Below are 14,753 nucleotides of genomic sequence, written 5' to 3'. Positions count from 1 at the left end.
CATTTCCATGTATGTTTGCACAATAAATCCAGCATCTATTCCACATTTATCTTGCAAAATATAAAAAAATTGGAATGGCTGAAGACTTTTGCACAGCACTGTATATTCATGATGCTAAACTTCAGTGTTTTAAACATGATGTGATGGATCATTTTTCTTCCTTCCAGCCCACTAACTTCACCAACCCAGTTTATGCCACTCTGTATATGGGAGCTCACAACAGCCGCAACTCTCTGGCCAGCACAGATGAGAAGAAGGAGTTGCTATCCCGTGGAGATGAGGAGCCCCTTGTGGACCCACTGGCATAGACCTTGGTCCCGGATCACGCTATTCCAAACACCCCCCCATTCTTGCCTTTTAAAGAAAAATTGAACAAAAAAAATCAATAAAAAGTGTGAGAGAAAATTGATAAACCATGTGAACACTGTATAAAATGTACAAAAATGAAGGACTACTTTTGTATGTGATTGCAGTATTATATTTTGTTCTTTTGAGATTCCTCTGGTCAAAAACAAATAACATTTTCTATGAGAGATTTTTAATTTCCACTTCGTCCCTTACCCTTTACCTAAATAGCCACTACCTCTGTGCAAAATGAAATGGAAACATGGAAATCATAAGAAAAAAAAAGAAATGCTATCATTGGAGCAATTTTAATTTTTTATTTTTGTATGAATTGTATAGAAAAGACAAAAACATTGTTCCATTTCACCAGTGCCAACTGTCTGTTGTTTGTGTCGACTTTGAGCGGGAAAAGGCAAAAACTCAAAGTTTTCGAAATCGGTACATTTGTCATCTTGCCGAGCTTCTTGGCAAGAATGTGTGAGACAGATTTGTGATAGCACCGTTTGTGTATAGCACATGTAAAATGTCAATACCAGATGGCAACTACAGTATTTCCACATATTTTTTTTTTCTTTCTCAGAGAACAATGTTGATAAAATGATTGTGTTGTCTTCCTTGCACAGAATATCACATTTTACGGTATAGTGTATACTGTAGGCTTTATACCTTAAGATGTAAAGAAAATGTGTTTGTTTTTATCACTTTGTGTAACAGCTGGAGCTGATGTGTTGCTGTGGAGAAAGGATAAAGCTTGTTGGTGCGAGATTGTGCAGTTATATGAAGAACGTGGAAGGTGGTTATGGGTTAAACATTCCAGGCAGAGTGATGGATGGAGATTACGGATGTAAAGCAATAGATGGGGTGAATACTTTAATGGGTGGGTAGCTGGCTGTGTGAAAACAGCTGGCTAACAATGGCGGGGGCTTTTTTGATAGAAGACTTATAGATAGTGTCATGTTTGCACTATTTAGCGTCTGTTTTCTGGTCTTCCTGTAGAGGCTGCAATTATGGTCAAATGTAAGGAAGGAAAGATTTATTTTCTATGTGTGTTCTGCTTCTCCAGTCCTGGTTTTTGTTCTGTAAAGACCAGGTAGCATCCATCTGGCTTTGTGAGTAAATTTGCCTTCAGAGGATCAAAGTCTGTATGTTCACAGTTGTGTAATGACTCTGTCTTAAGTGCATTATTTTCATTTGATCCTTAGCGTTTCTCTGTTTTCTTTCTTCAGCCCTTCCCCATCTCTTCTCTGTGCCCTGCTGCTGCTAATGCTACCATTCTGGTTGCTCTGACACGTCCTTACGCTCAGCCTCTGTCCCAAAATGCTGCTTCTGTCAGAAATGTGTCAGCCATATCTTAATGCATGTGAAAAGTAACACAAGTCTTCAGTGTAACTACAATAACAAGTTTTTATTTTGCTTACCTGTCAAGCCAGTGTTATTTTATGCCGTCGTGTATGTTTTGTCTTTAATTGAGAGAGAAGTACAATCATTTTACCGAAAGGACATTTTTGCTAAATCATATGTGCATTTCCAGACTTGTTTTGATTAGTCCTTGGTTTTTTAAAATGAAAAATGACACATAGCTTTTATAGTACACAATGCATGGAGGCGCAGACTTTCTTCTGAAAAGAGAATAATGTTTAATTTTTGCTGGAGTACTTTACAAACTAAATAACAGATATTGTTATAAATAAAATTTTAAAAATTGTACAGAAAACAAGCCACAGTGTTCTGTGTTTTGTTCACAATCTGTCCTGATAAAAGGAGGAATTCAGTGTGGAGGATTTAATCATTTATTAGGCAAACAGAAAGTCAGACCATCAGCACTGTAGACCTGAGATTAACTACATTTTATATTGTTACATGATAAAAACTTAGACAATCAACAGAAAAAAAAATCATCACTTAGTATTTGAAGATAATATATGTGGCTAATGAAAGAAGTCAATTCTAACCTTTACTGATCAGATGAAACATTAACAGAGAAAAGAGCAAAACAGAGTATTTGAATTTCAGTGTCTGTTTAAAGAGTCATCTTTAAACATTTTTAATCCAGCTGCACTTTGTATTAAGAACGTCACTCAATGCCTTTTGCCTTTAACTCCTCTTTGACTCTGCTCAGGTACTCAGGGTCAGGATACCCAAAGCTGTGGAAACAGAACATATCCGAGGTTAACATGTAGTATTTTATTAGAGAAAACAGTAAAAGAAAACATTTACCGAAACACAAGTAAGAAACCTGGCTACTCTACCTTTCTGCTCCTCCTGACATGGATGTTTTGTGGTGAATGTCATTCCAGGTCACCTGGCCGTCCAGTCCAGTTGTTCTGGATGTCCCAACAGTAAAAATGAGCCTCTGATCAAACGCTTTTTTCAGCAGTCGCAGCACTTCATTGCCCTCTTTGTTGTCTGGAAGATATGCTGTTCTATGAATACCATAGAGGTGCTGTCCAGGATTGGGATGCTTTGCCTTAAAAGCAGAATGGAAAGTAAATAATTTTATCATTTTTTTTCTTTTGTTAAAACTTCAAATGAAAACACAATCATGTTTTGTTTTTTTAAACAGGGACATAAGCATTCAAATAAAATTGTCATTTACCGTCTGTGTTCCACTTTGAATCTCATAGCTGATCTTTATGGTGCCACAGTCTGAGTATCCAGGGAGGGGAAATGTGAGTATCTGGTGTGACATTCTTCCATCTGGTTGGTCTCCTATTATCTTACCAAAGACAACTCTGCATATAGGACAGATGGGCCCATTCGCCGCCTCTGCTTGTTTCAGACAGTCTTTACAAAATTCATGTTTACAGTTGAGCTGTCTCTTGTTTTTGAATTTATCCAAACATATAGGACACCTTTCATCACTTTGGTCACCTGCTCTTTTCCCACTGTCAGTTGGTGGGTCAATGTTGTGCTTCCTGTTTGCTGATTGGCCATTCAACACAGGCTCATTGGAGGCCCCCTCTGATTGAGAAATGAGTGTGCCACTGAACCCAGTGGCACCATGGAACTGGGATGAACTCATGAGGTATGAAACAAACCTCTGGTGTAGACAGAGAAGTGCTCTGAGGGCGTGGCTCTCCATGGAGGCATTTCCTTCTTTCTTGTAGAAAGCTTTGACATTAACTTTGCCTTGATCAATGTCTGAATCTTTGAATGCTACGTTAAACTTAGCTTTGATCTTTTCTATTTCCTTGTTATAAGAGTTAGTCATTAACTTCCAAAATGTCTTCTCAATGATCAGTCCTGCATGCGGGAAATCATCTTTGATGGTCATGTCAATCTTCAGTGATTCTTGAGTCTCTCTTTCATACTCTTGATGAGAAGCATCTGTGTTTCTTTTCCGATGTGTATCTGCATTTAAGAACTTTTTGATGGCCTCTTGACTTTGTCCTGGCCCACGTACAGTCATTGTTTCTGATGTCAGAGTAATCAAAAGCTTGTTTTCCTTTCTCTGGATGGTTTTCAGGGCGTTGCCCCACTGATTTGAATCTATGACCTTGAGAGGAATACCTGAGCCACTGGATTCAACTAAGCTTTTTTGGACAAGGTTTGCAAACTCATTGAGAGCATTGTCTGGGCTCCCATGTTTTCCATCTACTTCAAATCTCACCTTCACATCTGCCATGATTTTAACCCCATTCTTTTTTTCTATATGTTGCATTTCCTCTTCGTACATGTGGTTCACATACCAGAAATGACCCACTGGGACAGAACAAGTGCAAATCGCTTCACCTCCAGGATCTCTGCTACTCTGTTTCCCCACCTGAACTTGCTCCTGAATATTAAAAAAAAGGTTAAAAAAAAGATCATTATGTTTGTTTGTTGAAGATCTTCTTTTTCATTTTTATGTTTGTAATTAATGACACAGTACATACAGTTTGTAAGAAGTACATTGGGGAAGTACCACTATCTTCTTCAGTTGTAGAACCTGTGTTACTCTCCTTCCCTGGCTGAATGTGCTCCTGTTGAAAAACCATACAATATATTGTTTATATACATACAGTATACATACTGTATACTGTATAATGCACTTATATACATACACTATACAGTATATCTCGTTAATATTTTGATAAACTTTTAATTTATGACCCAGTACATACATTTTTTGTCTTTGGCATGAAAGAAGCACCCATCTGGTCTCCAGCTGTAGAACCTGTTTCACTCTGCTCCCCCTGTTGAACTTGCTCCTGTTAAAATACAATACATTATTAAATTCAATAGCATGCATTAATATTTGTTTTTTAATGATTTACTACATTTTACATACAGTTTGTGGCTCTGGTAGACTTACTGAAGAATCATCTTTAGGAAGTAGTTGTGTATCAAGCTCTGGAGATGGCAGTGTCAGACTGATGGATGTTATGGTGACCGTTGTTTTTTTTCCCTTCCCAACTCCCTTCTCAGTTTCCTTTTCAGTTAGTGTTTTTTTACTCAGTTTCTGAAGCTCGGTGATTGCTGATTGTGAAAAAACATAAAGAATTTTTTTTAACCAATATAAATATACAGGAAGAAGTCAGTGTGTGTGTGTGTGTGTGTGTGTGTGTAACACTAAGTATTTTGGAGAAGTTATAAAGACAGTAGATTAATCAAATGATTATTAATCACATGATTATGTGGGACTTGACTGCACCTGGAGCTGGTTTAATGTTTATCACAGCACTCCCATCTTTTAGGATCCTTTTCACTGAACAGTCCACATTAGGTATACATTTGTTGAACCAGGTCTGAAGCATTTTCTGTAGACTAGTCTCAGGCTTCTTCGTTTTTTGTGGTTCATCATCAGACTTTGTCCACTTCAGTGAGAGAACAATGAGAGCTCCATCTTCAACCTGTGATAAAAGAAATGAAATAAAAATGAAATAAACAATTGATAAAGTGTAAATCTGTGTAATCCTATGATATTCAATGAAAATAAAAATATCTAAAAGCCATTTTAATCATTGTTTAAATTTATATCTTTAGAATTCTTTCTTCACTATTACAATGCAGATAAATAGTGTGAGGTTAGCCACATGTCATATTTTCACATTTTCAGCTTGAACAACTTTACAAATGTTCTCACTGGCGATCACAGTCACACTGAACAGCTTTACACAGCATTGATCATGTATCTCCTGAACCTCCACTGTTGATCAGCTGAGATTATCATATTGATCTTGTGTAATCAATACTTTCACTTTCACATAATCTTGTTTGGAGCTGGAGCTTGTTTTGTGTTACTGAGCACTTAATCATACACACACAAACTGATCAAAACACTTACTACAGCAGGTGTATCGGTAGGTTTTAGATGTTGCTCATTTTTGCCCATAGCAGAAGGCTGCACCTTTAATAATGGTAAAAAGTCTTTTTAAGTATAAAAACAAACTCTTGTGTTGAAAGTAAAACAAAACAAAACAAAAACAAGTATACTGCTCCTAATGAAGATAATAACTATGGCTATTTAGTGACTGAAACCCCCAAAATTTTGCAATCTTACAAAGTTTTTTTCACTGATGAACCTCCAGAGTGGATCAGCTGAGATTATTATGTTGATCTTGTGTGCTTAACTCTCGAAAACGTACGTAACATACAGAAACTCACAAAAACACTTACCGCACCAGGTGTATCAGTAGGTGTTAGGTGTTGCTGGTTGACACTCAAAGAAGAATGCTGCACCTATAATAATGGGAGGACGGCTTTTTAAGTATAAAAAAAAGTGTTGTGTCAACTTAAAAAAGAAGTTTATTGGTGCTAATGAAGGTGGATATTCACTAAAGTTGATTATTTAATGACCGTATTAACACCAAAGCTCCTGTAACAAATTTGCAACCTTACAAAGTTTCTTCACTCATAAACCTGATCAGCTGAGGTTAGCTGAGCTTGTGTGCTCAATACTTTCACTTTGACTTACTTTTTACAAGAATATGGACAAAAGCTGGAACTGGTTATGTTTTATAGAACAGATGAAGCATAAGCACACAAACTCGGCAAAACACTTACTGCAGCAGTTGTATCTGTAGGTGATGAATGTTGCTGGTTGTCACTCAAAGCAGAATGCTGCATCTATAATAATGAAGAAAGACTTTTAAAAATCAAACAAAGAAATACGCCGCTCCTCCTTAATGACTGCATTAACACCACATTTCCTGTAACAATATTATTGTATTCTGATTCGGTGCTAGTTTACGTACGCTCAAGTCGAGAGTGTCCATGAGTTCTACCGAGTCTGAGTCCGAGTCCATGTTTCCGATTTTGATCGTCTTCCTTCAAAATACAACACAAACACACGACATAACAACAGTGTGTTTTTTACTCAAACAACCAGCAATTCTTTATTGCTGATTTTATATATATATTTAAAAAAAAAAAAAACCTTTCCATAAATTAGCTAACGTTGCTCTCCACCTAGCCTGCAGAGCTACACTCTCGGATACACTCCACTTTCCAGTTTCCTTATGTCTTACATTTTAGCCAAACCTGTACAAATGTGTGTATCTGAACAGAAATATACCTGGAAAATATTACTTTACCTCGTATATGACTTACCCCTGCCTCGCTAGTTTAAACACTGGTACTTCCTTATAAACGAAAGCGAAAGCTTGCAGCTCCGCAATAAGGATCTGCGTCACCCTCCAAACACGCACCAAACACGCACTCAGCAAACAAGTGCACCTCTGTCATTTCCAGCAGTGTTGGCAAGAGGTCTGTTCGCTTAGCTGACTGTGGAAACTAAATCCTTCTTCATTGCTAGAAAACTACAGAAAATGTTCTTTATGTGACATTAATATTGTCTGCTTTATGTCTCAGATATTTTTAAGAGTTTGTGTAAGATCGTTTTTGTTAAATATCTTATGTCTCATATGATTCTGACGAACACTGCATTGATTTTTATTTCATCTTTGACTCCCTTCAGAACTATGATACCTGAGGAAAAAGTATTAATAATAGCCTATAACTCAAATAAAAGGTCAAATGTATACCAGAATGCCAGAATCCACTGAAAATTTTGGTTTTAACTTTAAAGTACCTCAAGTACATTTCTGATGATATTTCACAAATTCTACTCGTTTTCCCACTCACTGTAAAAGGTTTTGGTGTTCTGTTTGTATTTTTATAACATTTTTAAAAATGCTGTGATGAACTTTTTTCTTAGCCTTAAAAATGCCCCTCTGTCCTCATTTATTATAATTAAATTTAATTTAATCTTATGTATTTTTAGATGCAGTATACAGTGGGAACGATCCTTTAATACACAGTATACCTACAGAAAATCTAATATGCAGTATAGGTGCAGTGTTGGGGAGTAATGGAATACGTGTACTGGCGTTACGTACTTAAAATACAGTTGATCCAGACAACAAAGTAAAGCTGGTTTTCGGCTACGAGCCCGACACGGAACCCGACATATGAGCCAGAGGTCCCTTTACTACGGTTCGGAGCCGCGGACCTATTTTATATACGCGGCCGCTGCAAAAAGTGCAGCCTTACCTAATGTCCACCCTACTGTTGGTCATTTCATATTAAGATTTAAAAATCTAGTTGGTATTGGTATGGCGAGTAGCCTTCAATAATAGTAATAAATCACACACCAATAGTACATTCATGTAGTTGTAAAAAGCATGATAATATATTAAGTAATCCAAAGTATCATTGAGTAACGTTATCCTTCAGAGCACACGTTACAAAAAAATACGTTACAAAATACATTTTGGGGCATGTAATCTGTAGTGGAAGACATTTTAAAAGTAACCTTCCCAACACTGAGTATAGGAGGTTGCCTTAAAATGTAGGAAGATGCACAAGATAAAAGGAAAGTTGTTACACACAAATGCCAACATGCAAAAAAAAAACCCTTTTTATTTCTTGCTGCCATGTTTCAGCAAACATGGTGGAATTTAGAGATTGGGTTGAACAAAGGTTTCAGAAGGCACAATACAAAGTTACATGGTAGCATTATGAAATATATACAAATTCCACTGTAAGCATGCAAATAACACAAGAGTTTAACACTAGACTGAGATTGCTACCATAGCCATGACCAACCCCATATTCCAGTAGCAGCACTGGACTGGGAGACATTCATGGGAGATGTGGCAGTTTTCTGATATAAATGAAAAAGCTCTCTCATAGCGTGGCTCTCCATGGAGGCATTTCCTTCATCTTTCTTGTATAAGGCTTTGACATTGACTTTGCCTTGACCAATATCTGATTCTTTCAGTTCCACATTAAACTTAGCTTTGATCTTTTCTACCTTATCACTGTAAGAGGTAATCATCACCTTCCAGTAGCTCTCCTCCATCGTTAGTCCCATATGCATCAGATGGTCTTTGGTGGTCATGTCAATCTTCAGTGATGTGTCTTGAGTCTCTCTTTCATTCTCTTCATGAGAAGCATCTGTGTTTCTTTTCTGCTCTGTATCTGCATTTAAGAACTTTTTGATGGCCTCTTGACTTTGTGTTGGTCCACGCACAGTCATTGTTTCAGAAGTCAGAGTAACCAAAAGCTTGTTTTCTTTTTTCTGAATGGTTTTCAGTGCATCACCCCACTGATCTGAATCTATGAACTTGAGAGGAATAACTGAGCCACTGGATTCAACTAAGCTTTTTTGGACAAGGTTTGCACACTCCTCTAGAGCATTGTCTGGGCTCCCATGTTTTCCATCTACTTCAAATCTCACCTTCACATCTGCCATGATTTTAACCCCATTCTTTTTTTCTATATGTTGCATTTCCTCTTCGTCCATGTGGTTCACATACCAGAAATGACCCACTGGGACAGAACAAGTGCAAATCTCTTCACCTGCAGAAACTGTGCTACTCTGTTTCCCCAGCTGAACTTGGTCCTGGTATAAACAAATAAACAAATGAGCAACAACAGCAACAACAACAACGTGTGTGTATTTTTAATGATTTACTACACAGTACATACAGTTTGTGGAGCCGGCACAAATATACGATGGTTTGTCAAAGCATCCTCCGAAGCACCTGTCTGTTCTCCACCTGCTGAAACTGCTTTACTTTGCTTTCCCAGTTGAACCTGATCCCACAAATACAGTACATCATTTACTTTAACAGAATTCATTTATATTGGTTTTTAATAATTTACTACATGTTACATACAGTTTGTGGATCTGGCACAGATGCAGAAGGGTTCATTGAAGCATCCTTTGGTACTTGTGCATCAAGCTCTGGAGATGGCAGTGTCAGATTGATGGATGTTATGGTGACTAAATCTCCATCCTTCCCAGTTAGTGTTTGTTTATTCAGTTTCTGAAGCTCAGTCAGGGCTTAAAAGACAGAGACAAAATTGATTCTTTTTTGAAACCAATATAAATATGCAGAATGAAATAAAATAATGCTTTTTTTTTGGGAGAAGTTATAAAGGTAAGAGAGTAATCAGATGATTATGTAGGAGTTTACACCTGGAGCTGGTTTAAATGTTTATCACAACACGCCCATCTTTTAGGATCCTTTTCACTGAACAGTTCACATTAGGTATACATTTGTTGAACCAGGACTGAAGCATTTTCTGTAGACTAGTCTCAGGCTTCTTTGTTTTTTGTGGTTCATCATCAGACTTTGTCCACTTCAGTGAGAGAACAATGAGAGCTCCATCTTCAACCTGTGATAAAAGAAATAATAATAAACACTAAAACATGTAAGCCTGTGATATTATGCTGAAAATCATTTATTTAAATAAGTATAGTTTAGCATTGTTGAGATATATCTTTTTAGAATTATTTTCTTTAGTATTATAATGAATAGTGTGAGCTTAGCTACGTGTCATATTTTCACATTTGTCACACTGATGTCACCTTGCAGCCTTAGAACTTTACAATGTTCTCACTGATGAACAAAGTAACGCTGAACAGCTTTACACATTGTTAAGTTCCTCAGTCTCACAACTCTTACAATACAATGCTGATGGTTTATATTTCATCTTATGCCAATTCACATGGCCATTGATCACTGGTCTTTGATCAGTGGGTTTTGGTCAGTGGTTGTTGATCAATGGTCATGAGAATTAGCATAATTAAGATTAAGGAACTGACCTCACAGCCCATTGTTCCTTCAGTGGGCTGGTTTCAGTCATTATGCAAATGTACTGTTTATAAGATTGGGGAAACCTGCAGTCAGCTGAGACTGAAGAAGTCACTTGGATGAGTGACGAAACATTTCTCCCACTGAAAACTCTACGTCCAGATGAACAGAATCAACTTTTGGACACAGCCAATAAACTAATATTATGCTGACCTTGTAATTTCAGTAGTTTCACTTTCATATACTTTTTACAAATATATGGAAAAAATGGAGGACATTAAGTATAAGCACACAAACTCACCAAAATAAAAAATCTTTTTAAGTATAAAAGCAAACTGTGGCCTCAAAAGTGCACTTTAAAATATGTAAGGCTCCTACTGAAAATAAGCACCGTGGATATTTAATGACTGCATTAACACCAAAGTTCCTGAAACTATATTATTTTATTCTGATTCGGTGTAAGTTTACATACTTGGCTCATGTCGTCAGGTCTGTCAACCTCCATGGGCTCTGCACTGGCCATGTTTCCGATTTTGATCGTCTTCCTTCAAAACACATCAAACACAGACGACATGACACAGTGTGTTGCACTCAGACAACCAACAATTCTGTATTTGGTGATTTTATATAAAACTATAACCTAAATTAGCTAACGTCGTCTCACACCTAACCTGCAAGAGCTACACTCTTGGTTGCACTTAACTGTCCAGTTTTCTAATGTCTTACATTTTAACCAAACCTGTAACAACCACAACGTTATATCAAACGTTTTATGTATCATCTAAACAGAAATGTATCTTGAAAATATGACTTTACTGCATATTAGACTTACCCCTGCCTCGCTACTTTAAACAGTTTTTTCCTTATAAACGAAAGTGAAAGCTTGCAGCGCCACAGTCACGCTCCAATACGCAAGTTCGCCTCTGCCATTTATTTGGGACAGAGTGTCCTCTGTTGTTGACTAAAGATCCGTTTGCTCAGTTAAGATGACTGTGGATACTAAACCTCCCTTCATTTCCAGAAAAAGGGCAGAAGATGTCTTTTATAGGACACGTTTTTTCTGGCTTGATATCTCATGGTTTGCAGTTTGTGTAAGCTCACTTGTGATAAAATATCTACTGTCTCATATGATTCTGACACATGTACAGCACTGACTTGTTTCATTAGTTGATATAGGATATACCAGCTATACAGGATGATGCTGTAAATAAATAATTTACTGCAGGCTATAACTCATGCAAAAGGTAAATGTATAATTTACAATCCACGGAAAATTTTCTGTTTGACATTTTCTTTAGTGTAAATCAAAACATTTTCTGATAATATGTTTCCAATTCTAACTCATGTTTTCACTTGCTATAGAGATCTTCTGGTGTTGTGTTTGTACTTTTATAAAAAAGCATTTCTGCCACCACTTAAAAAAGTGATGTATATTGTGGTCCCGTCCTAAAAATGCTCCTCCATTCTTTGCAGTTACAAATAAATGAAATCTTTTCATGTAGATTCAACATGCAGTGGGAAAGATCCTTTAATATACAGTATTTCACATTTGCATTACAGTAATCCTAAATCGAATATTTATGCAGTATGAATAGCTGTGTTACAAAGTAGGAAGAGACACAAAATAAAAGTAAAGCCATTTCACACAAACACCAACATGCAAAGGTTGTTTACTTTTTGTTTAAGGAAAAATTGTTTCGCTGATCTCCAACTTTTTATAAGGCTTCACAAAGGCATGATACAAAGATACATAGAAACATTGTGAAATATAACAACCCCATTGTAAGCATGCAAATAACACAAAATATTAGCACTAAACTGAGATTACTGTCATGTCCATGACAAATTCATTTCAGTAGCAGTATCGAACTGTTCATGGGAGATGTGGCAGTTTTCTGATATAAATAAAGAAGCTCTCTGACAGCGTGGCTCTCCATGGAGGCATTTCCTTCACCTTTTTTGTAGAAAGCTTTGACATTGACTTTGGCTTGATCAATGTCTGATTTTTTAAATTCCACATTAAACTTAGCTTTCATCTTTTCTATTTCTTTGTTATAAGAGGTAGTCATCAACTTCCAGAAGCTGTTCTCCATGATCAATCCTTGATTTGGGAGATGGTCTTTGGTGGTCATGGCAATCTTCAGTGATGTGTCTTGAGACTCTCTTTCATTCTCTTCATGAGAAGCATCTGTGTTTCTTTTCTGCTCTGTATCTGCATTTAAGAACTTTTTGATGGCCTCTTGACTTTGTGTTGGTCCACGTACAGTCATTGTTTCAGAGGTCAGAGTAACCATAAGCTTGTTTTCTTTTTCCTGAATGATTTTCAGTGCGTTGCCCCACTGATTTGAATCTATGAACTTGAGAGGAATAACTGAGCCACAGGATTCAACTAAGCTTTTTTGGACAAGGTTTGCAAACTCATTGAGAGCATTGTCTGGGCTCCCATGTTTTTGGTCTACTTCAAAGGTCACCTTCACATCTGCCATGATTTTAACTCCATTCTTTTTCTCTATAAGTTTCATTTCCTCTTTGTACATGTGGTTCACATACCAGAAATGACCCACTGGGATGGAACAAGTGTACATTTCTTCACCTGCAGAAACTGTGCTACTCTGTTTCCCCAGCTGAACTTGGTCAAAAAGCTGAGCAAGAGAACCATGTGTATTTGTTGTCTGTATTGCATCTGCATATAAGCACTTACTGATAACGTCTTGACTTTGTCCTGGCGCACGCACAGTCATTACATCAGAAGTCAGAGTAACCAAAAGCTTACTTTCCTTTTTCTGGATGGTTTTCAGTACTTTGCTCCAGTGAGCTGACTCTATGAACCTGAGAGGAATAACTGAGCCACTGGATTCACCTAAGCTTTTCTGGACAAGGTTTGCAAACTCATAGAGAGCATTGCCTGGTCTCCCATGTTTTTGGTCTTCTTCAAATCTCACCTTCACATCTGCCATGATTTTAACTCCAGTCACTTTTCTCTATACGTTTCATTTCCTCTTCGTACATGTGGTTCACATACCAGAAATGACCCACTGGGACGGAACAAGAGTGCACCTCTTCTCTAGGGGAATTACTTTGTTCACTTTTTTGAACCTGTTCCTGTTAAAAATACAGTACATCACAATACAGTACAGTACATTTAATGGAATGGCATATAACATTTCTATTCCATTTGTTGATGCTTTATCACATCGTACATATCGTTTGTAACTCTTGCAGAGATGCAGAAAGGTTCAATGAAGCATCCTCTGGTACTTGTGTATCGAGCTCTGGAGATGACAGTGTGAGACTGATGGATGTTATGGTGACTGATTGTCCATCCCTCCCAGTTAGTGTTTGGTTATTCAGTTTCTGAAGATCAGCCAGGGCTTAAAAGACAAAAAATGAACTCTTTTCTAAAACCAATATAATATACTGAATTAAGTCAAAATATACTTTTACTGAATAAGCTATAATTCAGTAATTGTTTATTGAATAAGTTAAGAAAGATATTAAAGTTATTCAAGACTATACTGCACCTGGAGCTGGTTTAGCCTTTACCACAACACGGCCATCTTTTAAGGTCCTTTCCACTGCACAGTCCACCTTATGTTTACATTTGTTGAACCAAGTCTGAAGCATTTTCTCTAGACGAGTCTCAAGCCTCTTCACTTTTGTGGTTCTTTGGATTTATCCACTTCAATGAGAGAACAAATAGAACTTCTTCATCATCCTGTGATAGAAACATAATAAAACAGTAAGATTTTTAATTTAATTTAATTTAATTTTCATTTTTAATTTATTTAAACAAGCTTAGATCTTCCTAACATTGTAAACATAGATGTTTTAGTGTGCATTTTTCATTTATATAGTATATATAAATAATGTGAGATTAACTACTTTTATCATAATTTCCAAAAATTGTCCGCGTTGTCACCTTAAAACTCTAAATAGACTAAATACAGTTATTTCATATATGTTGGATGTTACCGACTGTTACTCTTAGTAGTTTACTATAAAACCGTAAGGGAGGAAAGTATTGTAAATATAAAAGAAAATCAATGTGTCGAAATGCTGTTTTTCTTAACTATTGTATGTCTTCTATTGCAGCAAGTCACTGTGAAAATGTATTGATCACGTTTAATGCCAACGCTCCTTTTAAAACTATTTTTCAGTCTGATGCAGTGTTGCTTGGCTGGTTCATAGCCGTGGTTTCTGCAACTTACGACTTTCATGGCTCAGCTTCATAGACGGTCGCTGACATAGTGACAGTTTTTTCCCTTCAAAACACACCAAACAAACAGCTTAGGCCCACGAAACATAATTACGTTTTTATACAAACATTCAAAAGTTCTTTATCTGGTGAATTTTAAAAAACATTTTCTCAGTAGGATATTGTTC

At 36.8% G+C, this 14,753-nt stretch overlaps 2 protein-coding genes across 5 annotated transcripts in view; one reads left to right on the top strand and one right to left on the bottom strand.

Annotated features, from left to right (window-relative positions):
* The window catches only part of lrp1aa (low density lipoprotein receptor-related protein 1Aa), a 102,757-nt gene extending 100,695 nt beyond the window's left edge, over positions 1 to 2,062 (top strand). For all 4 annotated transcript variants that reach the window (XM_085160784.1, XM_085160782.1, XM_085160781.1 and 1 more), the window contains one exon: positions 168 to 2,062. In XM_085160784.1, the coding sequence (XP_085016910.1) occupies positions 168 to 308 (141 nt within the window). In that variant the 3' untranslated portion in view covers positions 309 to 2,062. The remainder of the gene's footprint in view (positions 1 to 167) is intronic.
* LOC146518657 (uncharacterized) lies at positions 1,879 to 14,042 on the bottom strand (the record flags this gene model as incomplete). The annotated part of the gene is made up of 19 exons (XM_085159349.1): positions 1,879 to 2,489; positions 2,595 to 2,812; positions 2,942 to 4,120; positions 4,221 to 4,307; positions 4,449 to 4,535; positions 4,616 to 4,803; positions 4,979 to 5,177; positions 5,612 to 5,674; positions 5,944 to 6,006; positions 6,331 to 6,393; positions 6,522 to 6,594; positions 6,877 to 7,004; positions 8,081 to 8,108; positions 8,358 to 9,172; positions 9,259 to 9,366; positions 9,450 to 9,617; positions 12,293 to 12,933; positions 13,571 to 13,741; positions 13,892 to 14,042. Coding segments are annotated over 19 exons (4,500 nt in total), but the record flags the coding sequence as incomplete, so codon positions are not given.
* Positions 14,043 to 14,753: the final 711 nt, after the last annotated feature.

The sequence above is a fragment of the Neolamprologus multifasciatus genome, chromosome 5 (assembly GCF_963576455.1).
Source record: "Neolamprologus multifasciatus chromosome 5, fNeoMul1.2, whole genome shotgun sequence".
Classification (NCBI taxonomy): Eukaryota; Metazoa; Chordata; class Actinopteri; order Cichliformes; family Cichlidae; genus Neolamprologus; species Neolamprologus multifasciatus.
Note: the sequence above shows the minus strand (reverse complement) of the source record. Positions and strands in the feature narration are given on the sequence as shown.